The sequence below is a fragment of the Theobroma cacao genome, chromosome 3 (genome assembly GCF_000208745.1).
Source record: "Theobroma cacao cultivar B97-61/B2 chromosome 3, Criollo_cocoa_genome_V2, whole genome shotgun sequence".
Lineage (NCBI taxonomy): Eukaryota > Viridiplantae > Streptophyta > Magnoliopsida > Malvales > Malvaceae > Theobroma > Theobroma cacao.
The window spans coordinates 28641565-28654208 of NC_030852.1; the positions used below are offsets into that span (position 1 = coordinate 28641565).

The window sequence follows — 12644 nt, forward strand, 5'->3', positions numbered from 1 at the left end:
GTAAGCGATTTGGGCCCAAGGGCAACGCTGGAATATGAATGTTGAGGAACCGAGGGACAAAAAAAGAATTGGAAGAGAAAATTTCGTTGCAAAATTATAAGCGGCAGCTCTTGTTCTTTACACGGCTTAACGGCAGGAGTAGCCAAAATCCTGCAATTAATTCTATCAAAAGTAAGGTTCATTTCTCATAATTCGAGCAAATTTTATTTGTTTACTGTGTCTTTTTTTGGATCTAAGCTTTTCGTTCTTCTTTGTTTTTGCCCAAATATGTGACAACTCTTTTCACTCTTGATCTGGCTGTTCTTGTTATGGATTTTTATCACGCTTTTTTAGTTTTGAGAAACTGCTAATTTTCCCCTATTTTTTAATGCTTCTTCTGTACTGAATTCATTAGTTTTTTTTTTTTTTTGTGTTTTTGTTATTTGAGATGAGATCTCAGCCTTATCTTTTTGACTGCTCAATTGGATCTAGTCGTTCATCGTTATTGTCAATTTTCATTTTGATTTCCTTTCAAAATTAAAGTCTAAATCTTTGGAGAGATTAATTCATAGTTTATGATGCATCTTAATTGATAATTAGATTAGATTTGGCACCTTAATTTTTTGGGAGGAAACAGTGAATGTTTAATGTTAGTCGAATCTCAGAAATTAGTAGGAGCTGTAAAAGAAGTAAATGTTGTTTTATTGCAGATAATTTGCTGAATAATGCACTTCTGAAATGTTTTGGAGGCTTATTACTAACTTAGATTATGAGAGATGTTGCTATGACTATGAACGATTATTAGAGAACTTGACTGGACTGAATTATTTGTATTTGATTCAGCTCTCTTTGATCTTTAAATTAGTGTTTCTTGTTTGCCTTGTAGTGCTGACTCACTTCTATTGTCAGGAGTCGGGACTGTAAATGATGACAATAAGAGAGAGTTATTTTTAAATTTGAAGGCTAGAAGAAACGGATAATTGATAACAGTAAACTAGACAGAGATGTTCTCACTCTTTTATGGACTTTGGAAGTACCTATTTAGTCAGACAGAGTTTCATGTACTCATTCTTGGAATCGACAAGGCTGGAAAAACAGTAGTCTCTAAACTTATTTCTTGGGTTTCAAAATTAATCTTCTATTCATCCCCCGCAGATAATTAATAACTGTTGAAAGTTTCACCACTGATCAATTTTGTTATTTGTGAATCAGACTTTGTTGGAGAAGTTGAAGTCTGTATACTCAAACTTGGAAGGCCTACCACCTGATCGAATTGTTCCAACTGTGGGGCTTAATATTGGTCGGATTGAAGTGTCAAATACCAAACTTGTGTTCTGGGACCTGGGTGGCCAGGTAAGTGGAATGAACATACAACACAATAGATATTTCATTAATTATTTACTATGATGATTTGAATGCAAATATAACTCATGCTTTTTGAATGCTACTTCTGAGTTTTGTCCAATCCAAAGCTTTCAGTTTATTCACTAATGTGGCTGCAATGTATTTTTAATAGAAATTCTCAAAGCACTTTGGTCCACTACTATTGGAATGTACATAAGGGAGATAAATTGTTAATATGCGGTTGCAATGTTTGTTGCTAATAGTTTATGTCATGCACAAAACATACATTCAAAGCAAGTTCAACATGTGATGCAAATATTTTTTTTTCCTATCTTTCCCAGCCTGGTCTTCGCTCAATTTGGGAGAAATACTATGAAGAGGCACATGCTGTGATATTCGTAATTGATGCTGCTTGCCCTTCACGTTTTGAAGACTCAAAATCTGCACTTGGTAAGTAATGTCAAATTGCTTAATGATATGGAGCTTATGCCATTATAGTGCCAGGGTATAGTTTTATAACTTGTGAGGTTTTGTGATGGCAATGCAATGACTTACTAATTCCTTCTATTTTATATCCAGAGAAAGTTCTTAGACATGAGGATCTGAAGGGAGCCCCTCTCCTGATATTAGCAAACAAGCAGGTACCCTTAGTCCTAATCCCAAATCCCCAAAAGTTTAGTTATTTATATTAAAAGTTGACAATGGAAATTCTTCCCTTTTTCTTTAAAGCTTTTGTGAGAAATCCCTATTGCATATCATATATCTCTCCTTATATCATTCTTTTTTGTTTCTGCATTTAGCACCTTATTTGTGGCATTTTTATGCTTTTTGGACTTTGAAACATCTGGATTCATGGCAGCCTGAAGGAATTTTATTCAGCATTTAGAATAGAGGGGGTAGACGAAAAGGTGTTCCACAAAATGGAAAATTCTTGACCTTAGTAACTGTTATATCTGCTTTCCTTTTATTCTTATGAGAAACAGTCAAGATTTTCTTCCATCTCTTTTGAAGGTGTCACTATTTTAACACTTGTGCTATGCAGGATCTCTCTGAAGCTGTATCAGCTGAAGAACTTGCCCGATATCTAGATCTAAAAAAATTGGATGAAAGGGTTTACATGTTTGAGGCTGTTTCTGCTTTTGATGGGTAAGTTTATTCATTAAAATTGTTTCTTGAAGTTTGAGCTCCATTTGTATGCATGGATGCAGTAGGAACTTTACAATCAATATGTATCTTTGACCCTCAGTTTGTATATGGAGTCTTGAACGGTCATCATAACTATCCAATTCACCTTAAATTTAGAAAAGATATAAACATTACAGTGTTTTTTACTGCAGGATGGGGATTAAAGAAGGTGTGGAGTGGTTGGTGGAGGTAATGGAGAGAAGCAAGCGAACTGAAACGTTGAGAATTCGAGCAGGTGTAACTGGTCCTACCTAGAGATTAGAGGGAATGATACCAAGTTTCAGTTGCTTTGCCCTGCTTTTGTAGTTTCTGTAAAAAAATCAGGGCTCACAAGAGATTTTATATTGATTAAAAGGTTAATCAATTTTTTCCACCACCTGCCAAGTATGCTTTTTTTATTGTTTTGATGTGTGAAATTCAGATAAGTACTAATGCGCTGCAAGCTGTCGCCATTGAAATGGCTTCTCATTCATACCAATTGTAAAAGACGCAATTTTGTATGAGAAAAAAGTTCAATTGGAAAGGAGTTCTTATAAATTACAGACCAGCGTTCCTTCTTGGTATCCAGCTATCCAAATGGCTTCCTGTTCAAGTGGTTTTGCATGCAGTAGGGAGTGAATAGAGAGCACGTTGTGGAGAGAAGAAAGTTGTTGAGATGCCAAAGCACAAAGATATCGAGTACGAACCTAGAAAATCATGGAGCAACACTAAGGAACTAATCAATGATGAGGCCTACGCTAATTGTTAACCAACTCCGAAGAACAAACTATTCTCCTGGCAATAGCACTGTCTGTTCTCTCTCACAAAACTCTTGGGAGAATAAATTGGAACAATTTCCATTTTAAGCTTCATTTAGATTTGGAAACACCTTATTTTGCCTTTGTCGAACCAAACGCCAAACAAGAAAATCACATCCAACAAGACAAGGGGCAAAAGACAGCATTGCAGAACATAGAAGCAAGCAGCAAGGACATAATTTGACTCGAATAACCAGACACTCTGATTGTCCAAAAAACCGTCCATGGATTTCATATGGATGGCTTTTGCACAGCAGCACCTGCAGCATTAGCCTTTTCCTTAACAATGGGCTGTGGTCCTGTTAAAAAAAACAGCAAACAAAGGGAAGGGAGGGGAGGAGATGTTAGACTTCTGTCGAGGGAATTTCCCTGCGTAAGGTACAGCAAAGTTATCAGGAGTAAGGACATGTATACTAAAGACCAGTAGAAGAATACAGTACACACACAAGCACCAAAAACTGTCTTAAAACAATTTTTCTTTTTCTTTTTTTTTTTTGTATCCGAAAGATCAAAACTTATCCTCCTAAGATGAATGAATAGATGTCTTCTTAAAGCTTTAAATGTTAAGCTAGGGAGAAAAAACAAGCATAATTGATGATTGATTAATATTATATTCGAGATTACAGAGCTTCACCATTCCTTAAAAATACATCATTCAATCAAGGAGGGCATTTCTCCAACTTTCTTTACACTGCAAAGCAGAAGAAGCTGCCATCAAATGTTGAAAGGAAACCCGATGTGTAAAAAAGTCCATGCTTAATTAAGTTATCTATGATCTTTCTTGGTTTTTGGTTTCCACCTATCAATTACAAAGAGTGAAAAGCTAAATACATTTCGAAATGTTTAGACAAAGTTTAAAATGAAAGCGCTCAAATAGCATACCGGAAATCAGGGCCTTAGGCCTGTTCTTGAACAAAATCTTGTGGCGAATAACTCCAACAACATCGAGCTCCACCCTGGACGAAGTAGCCTCGTCACTTTGGTCCCCATCCATGCACTTGATTTTCTTGAGCACCAACATGGGCTTCTTGAGGGCCACTTTTGACCCTGTTAACTCATGGTACCCAACCGTGAAAGTGTAACTCTCCTGCAGGTTTATTTAACATGAAGGAATTTCCGATCTTGTTAATGGGATTTTTAATTATCAGTATTGCTGCGATAATCTGAAGTAAAAACAGAAAAGAACCTGGGAAGAAGGACGGCAAAGCTGTCCGATTGTGAGGTTTTGGAGAGAATCCTGGAAGGAAGGCTGCACTTCAACCACGCCTTGCAATTCGATTATTGCCCATTCAGGGCAGTTCTCTGCTCCGCAGCTACACTTTACCTGGATCTGCATTCTCGTTTCACTTTTATCTGCAACACGGCGGCGATGAGTTAATGGAACAAACTACTAGCAGTAAAAATGATCTGGAATCATCGGATTTCTCACTGTACAAGAAAAATGGGGAACATTTACTTGGACGAGTTTCAATTTGATATTTGGGGTTGGGGAATTGGCGGCAAGCAGTCGCGGGTTTTTATGGAAGTTGGTAGATGCAAAAACATGAAAAAGGAACCTGTTTTGTCTGCTGTCGGCACCGATTCTACTACTAAACGGCGTCGTTTAATTTTTCATAAATGTCGGGCCCCAAGAAGCATCTCACAAGCCGATTAAGGTGGCAAAGGGAGGATATATATTAGTGTGAGGATCACATTACATTAGGTTGTTTCAAGTCAAGTTTTAACTTATTGTTTGTTTTCTTCTAATGATTTTGGTTTGTTTACTGTGGATTTAAAAAGGTTTCTAACATATGCACTCAAACAATAAACACAGTCGGGTTCAAATCGAATCAAGATTGATTGCTGCCTAAGCATCCAAACAACACGTAGTGAAGATTAGTCATTGGCTACGTTCCCTTTTCTCTTGCTGATATACGCCTGGATTCAGCAAGATTAGCCACCTAAACCAATAGAATTGAATGACAGATCATTAATCTACCAAAAAGGAGAAATGAATAATCAAGAAAGCATAGCAGCACATTGGAAACGATGCCGGCACTACAATTAGTAGTTATGTGATTACAAATTCCACAGAGTGTCACACTGCCAAGCTAACTAGTGGGCTTAATGAGGCAAACCTCATTCTAAAATTATGTGTACCCAAACAATGAACCATAGAGAGAAGGGTTACAAGGTTAGTAGTCTTTTCTAATTTCTAGCAAGTTTCCTGAACTATACAAAAATGGTGATAGCCTTCAGCATTCATGGCCTCTCTCCACTGCGATGGTGAGAATAATTAAATATAGGATTTATAAAAGCATGTTCTTTAGACATAGCCTTCTCTGTAACATCGTATTGCTGGCATATGAAATCAGTTTGGGAGAAGTTATCTATACCAACATCTGGCAGGGTCAAGTGATTACTGGATTGGGTCAGTGAAGAGCTCGGTTGCCGCCGAAAGTAATCCTGATTCTCCAGATCGTACTCAACTGGAATTGCCCCCGTGAGAGTTTTTATTGCAAACTCAATGCAAGGGTCTGCCCAGATATCTGCCAAAGGCGTATCAAGGGATGACCCAGGCTTGTCATCAGTCTTGTGGCCCATTTCAACCTTTCCAGCATGTTCTTTTGGAATAGCTGGGTCTGCCAGAGGCAGATCCATACCACATCCTTGTCTTTCAACACTGCCATTTCCATTTACTTTCCTCTCAGCATGAACTTCTGGAGTAGCCAGAATACCTGGACCTTTACTACTGTTCAACTCAGAGATCTTTGGATTATCACAGGGTATTCCAGTGAGAGTTTGAATGGCAAATGCAATGCATGGATCTGTCCATAAATCTGCAAGAGGCATATCAACAAGGGATCCTGGCACCTCACTAGCTTTAACATCACTTTCAACCTTTCCAGAATGTACTCCTGGAATAGCTGCATTCCCCAGAGGCAAAACACCATTATCTGCATCAGCCTCAGTTTCTAAATTTCCAACATGACCATTCATTGTCAACATTTCCCCAGAAGAAAGCATGTTATTCGGTGCCAGTATCAGCTCTTTACTCTTAGGAGAGTCCAGGTCACAGCTTGTTTCCAGAGCAGACTCGGGTTGATCAGGCTGTTTGGAGGCCCCATGGATACACCTACCAGGGGAAGAACTCTCAGCTGCATCTGGTATTACTTCACTTAATTGCTTAAATGAAGATCGGCGAGCTCTAGCAGTTTTTAGTTCTGGTGTTGGATCAAGTGCAACTCCAGCAAGTCGCTTTGAAGCTCGTCGAGGAATATTAAATGCCTTTTTAAGCTTGGTCTTGCCCCTTCCCTGTTGGGTTTTTTCAGTTTCATCCTTTATCATCCCATTTTCACTAGACTGTTTATCTAAAAGGACTCCAACTACGTTGCCTGAGGCATGTACACCTTCTTCAGAATCTTTTCCTCCTATTTGTTCAGAGCCCTTAGCTTCTGACAGTTTCAAACTGCTCAATTCAGCACCTACTCCAGCTGATGCATGCAAGAGAAATTGGATTAGATGCATTGCCCTATCCAATATCATCAATATAAGCATCAGTGTAACCCAACGCCCCAACTTTTTCAGCATCAAAAAGTCCATTACCAAACATTAAACATATATCTTGTTCAGTTATATGTTCACCAAATGTTCTTTATCAATTTTGTTCGGAGTCATATCTCATTAGAAAAATACCAAAGAACTCTGGATCCCCCTCCCTAAAAATGATAAGATAAAAGGTAAAGCAAAACGAAGAAAGAAGAGAAAAGATGAATTAATAGGAAAGAACAAAAATAACATTAATCATAGTTTCAAGGGACTGCAAATTTAAACCTTTATGCTGATTAGTAGCATGTTTAGAAAGGGATATCTGTTCTCCAGTACTGGCAGAAGCAAGCATCTCTTCTTCCTTTGTTATCCCGCTCAAATTTGAGACCTGTTCTGCACTCTGTCTCTCTGTTTCATCAGTTATTCCGTTCACATCTATCTTCTGTCTCTCAACATGGGCAGGTTCCTAAGGGACAGAGGAATAAAATAACAAGAAAAGGTCAAAGTTTTGAATAATATAGTTCAACCCGAGAACAATTTCTTGAGAATGAAAGCGATACAAATGCTGCCTCAAGGACTAATCTAGGGATAACTCCGTTCAATAAATAAGGCAAGTCTTTGAAGTGCTTGCTTATTTCAGTCTTTGAAGTACTTATATATATCTACATTAAATGTCAACTCTGGAGGTTGATCATTGCATCATGTGATGGTACCAAGAATTTGGATACATGGACTTCTGCAGAACCCTAAAAATAAAGATTAACCAGATGCATTTAATCTGATGAAAAACTTTAGTCCATTCCGTTGTAACGTGTCAGCCATTTGGATATTGTTTGATGTATCGGCCATTTGGAAATTGTTTGAAGTATTAGCCCCACTACTTCAACAGAAATGTTTGACAAGAAGGAGAAGCAAATGCAAATAGGCAGTCTAAGAGGCAAAAAAAAAAAAAAAACCCTTCAATTGTGAAAAACTTGTGATTTGGAATCACATCTGGTGTAGTTGCGGACCAACTTGGAGTCTAGGTGATTTCAAGATTTAGAAACCTTGCTGAATCATAACTTCTCAGAATCATATAACTTAGACTCTAAATATGTACAAGCATATTCATCCAAAGATGTACAAATATCAAAAAGAAAAATCAACAAAAATGTATCTAAATTACACACATACATATAAATCCAGACAAACAAACTGATAGAATAATCTGATCATCAACAGAAAGACAAAGGCAATGGTTCCGGAACAAGAGAATTTCAAAAGGAAAGCCTGTAATAAGATTGATCTCTACATAGTCTATGAGTGGAATGCTAGTACTTGTCTTACAAATTTTTAACTGCAATTCTCCTCAGCAGGGTGTGACCGACAACATGTAAATCATTAACTGTTCACAGGAGGTAAGAATCAATTACACATATACTAATTTTTTTAAAGCCAGAGTGTGCATTTCAATACCATTGTCCATCATCCAAAGACTTGGAGCGAAAGTATAGTTAAAATGACCAAAGGCAAGACAGTTCTGCTGATAAACAAATCCAATTGACTGATAAATCTAACCAGGGTGATTAAAAAGATAGATAACTTAATGATAAGTAAAGTTCGATATAGAATTAACTGAGAAATGAAAATATAGAAACTTGGAGAATCCAAACATGATTATACATACACAGATATTATCTTCTTCCAAGTCCTCATCATTGCTGCCTTTGTCCTTAGGCTTGAAAGCAAGCTTTCCAAGCTCCCCAGTTTCAACATAGCGAAGTGCATCCTTCATGGAACGAAATACATATCCACTCACAGGATCAGTGTAAAACTGCAGAAATTAAATATCAATTAAAGTAGCAGTGACCAGCAGCTAATAGCCATGGCAACAATCAACTTTAAAAAGAAAAAAAAAAAAAAACCATAAGATCACAGATCAGGACTAATCAACATCCATGAACATGACTGAACAAGGATGGTCATAATAAAATACTGGTCAATTTTTTTAGAAAGCTTGTAGACAACTGTATGAAAAAAGTTTTATTACAGGATCTTTTCTGACTCTATGTGCCCTCTTTGTTATCCTGATTTCCTTAATCCATCCTGGAGGTAACCCTTCTGCTGCAGCCTTCTCAACTGTAACCTAGATTGCTTGAACAATTAAAAATTTTCTTCTTTAGTAAACAAATCTTGGAGAAATCAACATACATATAACGTTATAAACAAAAGGCAATAAGTAGATTTCATCAGCAGACATTTTTTGAAGATTGCTTGCCAGAGCCATTTTCCTTCTCTTCTGTTTTACAACCACACTTGTCAAGATAGCGAGACACCTCCGCCCTGGAAATGAATCTAAGTTCACCACAGGGTGCATAGTAACACTGCAATAAGCCCAAATGTCATGTAAGCTTTGTATGAATCATCTTGCATTCAGAGTTGTTGCCAATAAGACGTTTTATTTGTTTGATGCATCCACCATAACTCTCAACTAGTATTCAGAAATCAAAAAGAGATTCAGAAGTACTGCTATGCCAAAACAAATAAACAGCTACAAGTGATTGGAATACATAGAAGAGTATTGATGTGTGCTAGCGGATGCAATGTGTCATACTGAAGAAACCACCAATAAATGAAGATCAGTGAAAAAAAAAAAAGCATAACAACTACAAGTGCTTCCCCCTCACTTGCATATGATATTATTTGATTTCCTTTTATTTTCCAAGAAGTAAGACAAAGGAAGAAGGTAGAAAAGCAACCTCTTCATTTGCAAATTGCATCCACTTCAGATAAAGACAAAGATAAATGGCACAAAGGGCAGTTAAATGCATTTTTGAACTCTAATAAGAATGTTCCTCACAAGACGATGCAGTCCTAATCCATTTGTTTAAGGCCCCACCAAGAAAATAAGAAAATATATTGCTAGAATTGTCAATGGAGATCTACCATCAAGCATGCGTAATGCATAAGGGTGCTAGACCCATTTTACAGATGACCTCCGTATCTCCAAGATCTTGAATTACGGCTTTTTCCTTCTCAAAAGCTCTTGCAATTCAATTTGGCTCTAGCTACTATTTCAGCATATCAATTTAACAACCAGTATATTATGTGACTGATATGACAATGTTGAACACATTTTCTTTCAAATAATTTCATTTTCTAACAAAACAACCACAGCTTCATTTCCCACAAATTTGATTTTCAATAATTTCAAGAAGTTCACAGTCCACCTACAGCTTTAGGAAAGTTATCCAGGACCATTTGTTTCCTTAAAAAATGAAACAAGTTAACATCCACTAAACATCTACACTAACCAATGATTACTGCATCATCAACCCTCCAAAACCAAAAGCATAAAGTAGCTGTTACTGTCTCCAAGCACTCAAGCAGGATGGGAAATCACCTCTTTAGCTAACCTAGGGACATAAAAAGGGGGGAAAACTGAAAAACCGCAACAAAGATTGGAGAAGCTAAATACAACAGTTACAATAGTAAAATCAGGAAGAAATTTACAGATACTTATCTTTCTCATGAAATAACCTCATAACACAAAAGATACTAGTAACTAGTAACAGCGATGCAAGAAGCTCAAAATTTAAGTCCGAGAAATAAAATTAGGTATAACAAACCAAAGATCTTGCAATCCTAAAGCTAAAACCTTGATATGAAACAAGACAGCTGCAAAAAAGCAGAATACTGAAACTGGGTTTTGCTTTTGTTAACTGATTTAACCAATTTACTTACCTTATCCTTTTTACCATTCCTCCTCTGTCTCACCTCCACTTTCCAGCCAGGGGGTAGCCAGTCATCAGTTGTCTGGTCCTCCATTTTTCCCAAATCTCAAGCTCACAGGTAACAACTCGCCAGCAACCAGGGGAAGAAGAAGAAGGGAAATAAAAAAAGAAAAAAAATGGGTGTTTCTCTTTTATGTTTGTGTGCCTGTGAAGGAGAGTCAAAAGCCTCAAAAATGGACGGAGTGAAAGTGTTTCAGACAAAAGGGATTCCTCAGAAACCACGTGTTGCCAAACTTGCTGTGCTTCAATTGGAGATACATAAACTTAAACGTGTCCCCCCGTCTACACTTTGGGTTTGTACAGTAACAAGCAAGTAACAGCATATTCCCTACTTCTCTTTTACTTTTGAAATGCAGTCAATGTGAACCGGTGAAGTGTAACAATTACGTGACATGCGCTTCGTTTGGGTTGTAATTTTCGGACCCAAACTGGTCCCTTTTGTCGTCAAATACAACTTATTTATAATTATTTCCTTTTTCCTATTCTCTCTGGTAATGCACTGAATGGAGTGTCCACAATGGCAGGCATGTGATCAGGTGAACAAAATAGTATGGGATTGGTCAAACTTGTGCCCAATCAGGACTGAAAAGGCTGCTGAAAAGGCACTTTGATCTATTTTTATCGTGTGGTTTGGGAGTATGGGATGATCTCTCCGCGATTTGCCACATAGATTTGGGAGCGTGGTGTTTTCCCAATTCCCACTCTTATCACTTTATCTAGGGGAGTAACGTCTCCGTACAACTAGCATAATTTATTACTTTGTCTTTGGAGATGGGCCTCGTCGGCCCAATGGACTCCTTTCATTGCGGAGCTGTAAAGACTGTGGGCCAACCCGATGAGATCTTACCAATGCTTACCTATCAATGTCCTAGTTACTGACGGTATATTACTCGATTGCCCCCCCCCCCCCCAATCCAATTGAGATTTAGTAAGATTCAACCTGAATTTATTACATTAAAAAAATATATATCAACAATTGGAAACTCAAGAATGTCTAAAGACTCGTAGACTAAGTTTCACACTGAAAATGTAAATAAAAGAGACAAATTATCAAAAAATTGAATTCTCAATCAGATTTTAACTCACTTATATGAAATGATAACGAAAAAATAATTATTTTTAAATTTGATAAATTAAATATTTGACTTTTTTCGAATTAATATAGGATTGAATCTGTTTTATTATTAAACCCAACTTTATAAGTATGTAATTATTAAAAAAAAGTCAAAATTTTATATTTTGCTGTCTCGAATTTAGACTCATTGTTGATAAGGTTTTTTTTTTTTTTAACCATTTGATACTTGTGAACAGTAATTAGATTTTACGTGAAAAGACTTTTGTTTTTAAAATGTATGAAAGCTTGAATCCAAATTAAGAAGTTGAAAGATTGATACAGCTTCAGAAACTGCCAAGATAAGAGATTTATGCTTAGTGCCATACAACTTGTTTCCATTGAGTTATGTTTCAGCGGTCTTCTAAGTTCCAACTAACAACATTTCCCGCAATGGCTCAGAATCATAGATGTGCTTTCGAGTCAACTGCACTGTCTGCGAAAGCACCTAAGCTGCTTTCTTCAAAGGATCAAGCCATGGTGACAAATTCGTTGAATGCAAGGAAACGTGTTAGGCACCCATGAATTGAAAGGAAAATTAATCTAAAAAGAGTCAAGAAAGTTGGCGCCCAGAGAAGATTGAATTTGTTTTTATCTGTGCGTTATTGGGTGACATGACGTCCATAACTTTAGTGAATCAGATTGAGGAATTGTTCAAAAGGCCTAGAGAAACTTGCAGCAGTTCTCCATAAACTCAAGACTCCTTTATCTTTCGTGGTTCAAAAGAATAATTAACAACTCTAATCAACAAAAAACCTATACTGGTTCCTAAAAATTGTTCAGTACATGTAAGTACAAGAAGGAAGAAAGCCCCCACATAACCATACAGCTTAATGAGACCACTTAATATATGCTCTTCGACTCAATTGAAGTATACTAAATCATAATTAAAGAAACGTCTTGTTCTGTATCTCTATTATCCTGGAG

The 12644-nt window shown here is 37.0% G+C and overlaps 3 protein-coding genes across 15 annotated transcripts; 1 reads left to right on the top strand and 2 right to left on the bottom strand.

The window, feature by feature from the left end:
* Positions 58-3040, top strand: LOC18605541 (ADP-ribosylation factor-related protein 1). Of its 2 annotated transcripts, none has more exons than XM_007038593.2 (7): positions 58-171; positions 889-1076; positions 1192-1332; positions 1665-1773; positions 1903-1964; positions 2366-2469; positions 2661-3040. In XM_007038593.2, the coding sequence occupies exons 2-7, from the start codon at positions 984-986 to the stop codon at positions 2761-2763; spliced, it is 612 nt and encodes a 203-aa protein (XP_007038655.1). In that variant the 5' UTR covers positions 58-171; positions 889-983; the 3' UTR covers positions 2764-3040. The 2 variants fall into 2 exon arrangements, with proteins under 2 accessions (XP_007038655.1, XP_007038654.1); XM_007038592.2 differs by having other exon boundaries at positions 75-171; positions 866-1076.
* On the bottom strand, positions 2938-4934 carry LOC18605542 (putative uncharacterized protein DDB_G0287975). 8 transcript variants are annotated; one of them, XR_001927130.1, is made up of 5 exons: positions 4762-4934; positions 4492-4658; positions 4188-4392; positions 3940-4104; positions 3511-3604 (listed from the first exon to the last, which is right to left on the bottom strand). XR_001927130.1 is itself a non-coding variant. In XM_018117586.1 (5 exons), exons 2-4 carry the CDS (start codon positions 4639-4641, stop codon positions 3992-3994), a joined length of 360 nt encoding a protein of 119 aa, XP_017973075.1. In that variant the 5' UTR covers positions 4642-4658; positions 4762-4929; the 3' UTR covers positions 3522-3604; positions 3945-3991. The 8 variants fall into 8 exon arrangements, 5 of the variants coding, with proteins under 5 accessions (XP_017973073.1, XP_017973071.1, XP_007038657.1 ...); XM_018117586.1 differs by having other exon boundaries at positions 3522-3604; positions 3945-3996; positions 4762-4929; XM_018117584.1 differs by lacking the exon at positions 3940-4104 and having other exon boundaries at positions 2938-3604; positions 4762-4926.
* On the bottom strand, positions 5303-10864 carry LOC18605543. 5 transcript variants are annotated; one of them, XM_018117435.1, is made up of 7 exons: positions 10557-10605; positions 10127-10228; positions 9071-9196; positions 8863-8966; positions 8500-8646; positions 7119-7299; positions 5303-6778 (listed from the first exon to the last, which is right to left on the bottom strand). In XM_018117435.1, the coding sequence occupies exons 5-7, from the start codon at positions 8605-8607 to the stop codon at positions 5547-5549; spliced, it is 1521 nt and encodes a 506-aa protein (XP_017972924.1). In that variant the 5' UTR covers positions 8608-8646; positions 8863-8966; positions 9071-9196; positions 10127-10228; positions 10557-10605; the 3' UTR covers positions 5303-5546. The 5 variants fall into 5 exon arrangements, with proteins under 5 accessions (XP_017972924.1, XP_017972921.1, XP_007038659.2 ...); XM_018117432.1 differs by lacking the exon at positions 10127-10228 and having other exon boundaries at positions 8500-8601; positions 8863-8958; positions 10557-10864; XM_007038597.2 differs by lacking the exon at positions 10127-10228 and having other exon boundaries at positions 8863-8958; positions 10557-10864.

Excerpts from the sequence above, each read along its gene's own strand:
- LOC18605541 (XM_007038593.2), top strand. The coding sequence starts at position 984 with ATGTTCTCACTCTTTTATGGACTTTGGAAGTACCTATTTAGTCAGACA. Across the intron at positions 1,077-1,191 it reads TCGACAAGGCTGGAAAAACA|ACTTTGTTGGAGAAGTTGAA; the intron begins GTAGTCTCTAAA and ends TTTGTGAATCAG. Across the intron at positions 2,470-2,660 it reads GCTGTTTCTGCTTTTGATGG|GATGGGGATTAAAGAAGGTG; the intron begins GTAAGTTTATTC and ends TTTTTACTGCAG.
- LOC18605542 (XM_018117582.1), bottom strand. The coding sequence starts at position 4,641 with ATGCAGATCCAGGTAAAGTGTAGCTGCGGAGCAGAGAACTGCCCTGAA. Across the intron at positions 4,393-4,491 it reads TTTGCCGTCCTTCTTCCCAG|GAGAGTTACACTTTCACGGT; the intron begins GTTCTTTTCTGT and ends ATAAACCTGCAG. Across the intron at positions 4,105-4,187 it reads GCCTAAGGCCCTGATTTCCG|GTGGAAACCAAAAACCAAGA; the intron begins GTATGCTATTTG and ends TGTAATTGATAG.
- LOC18605543 (XM_007038597.2), bottom strand. The coding sequence starts at position 10,640 with ATGGAGGACCAGACAACTGATGACTGGCTACCCCCTGGCTGGAAAGTG. Across the intron at positions 8,959-9,070 it reads GCAAGCAATCTTCAAAAAAT|GTTACAGTTGAGAAGGCTGC; the intron begins GTCTGCTGATGA and ends CAAGCAATCTAG. Across the intron at positions 6,779-7,118 it reads TGCTACTAATCAGCATAAAG|CTGGAGTAGGTGCTGAATTG; the intron begins GTTTAAATTTGC and ends TGCATGCATCAG.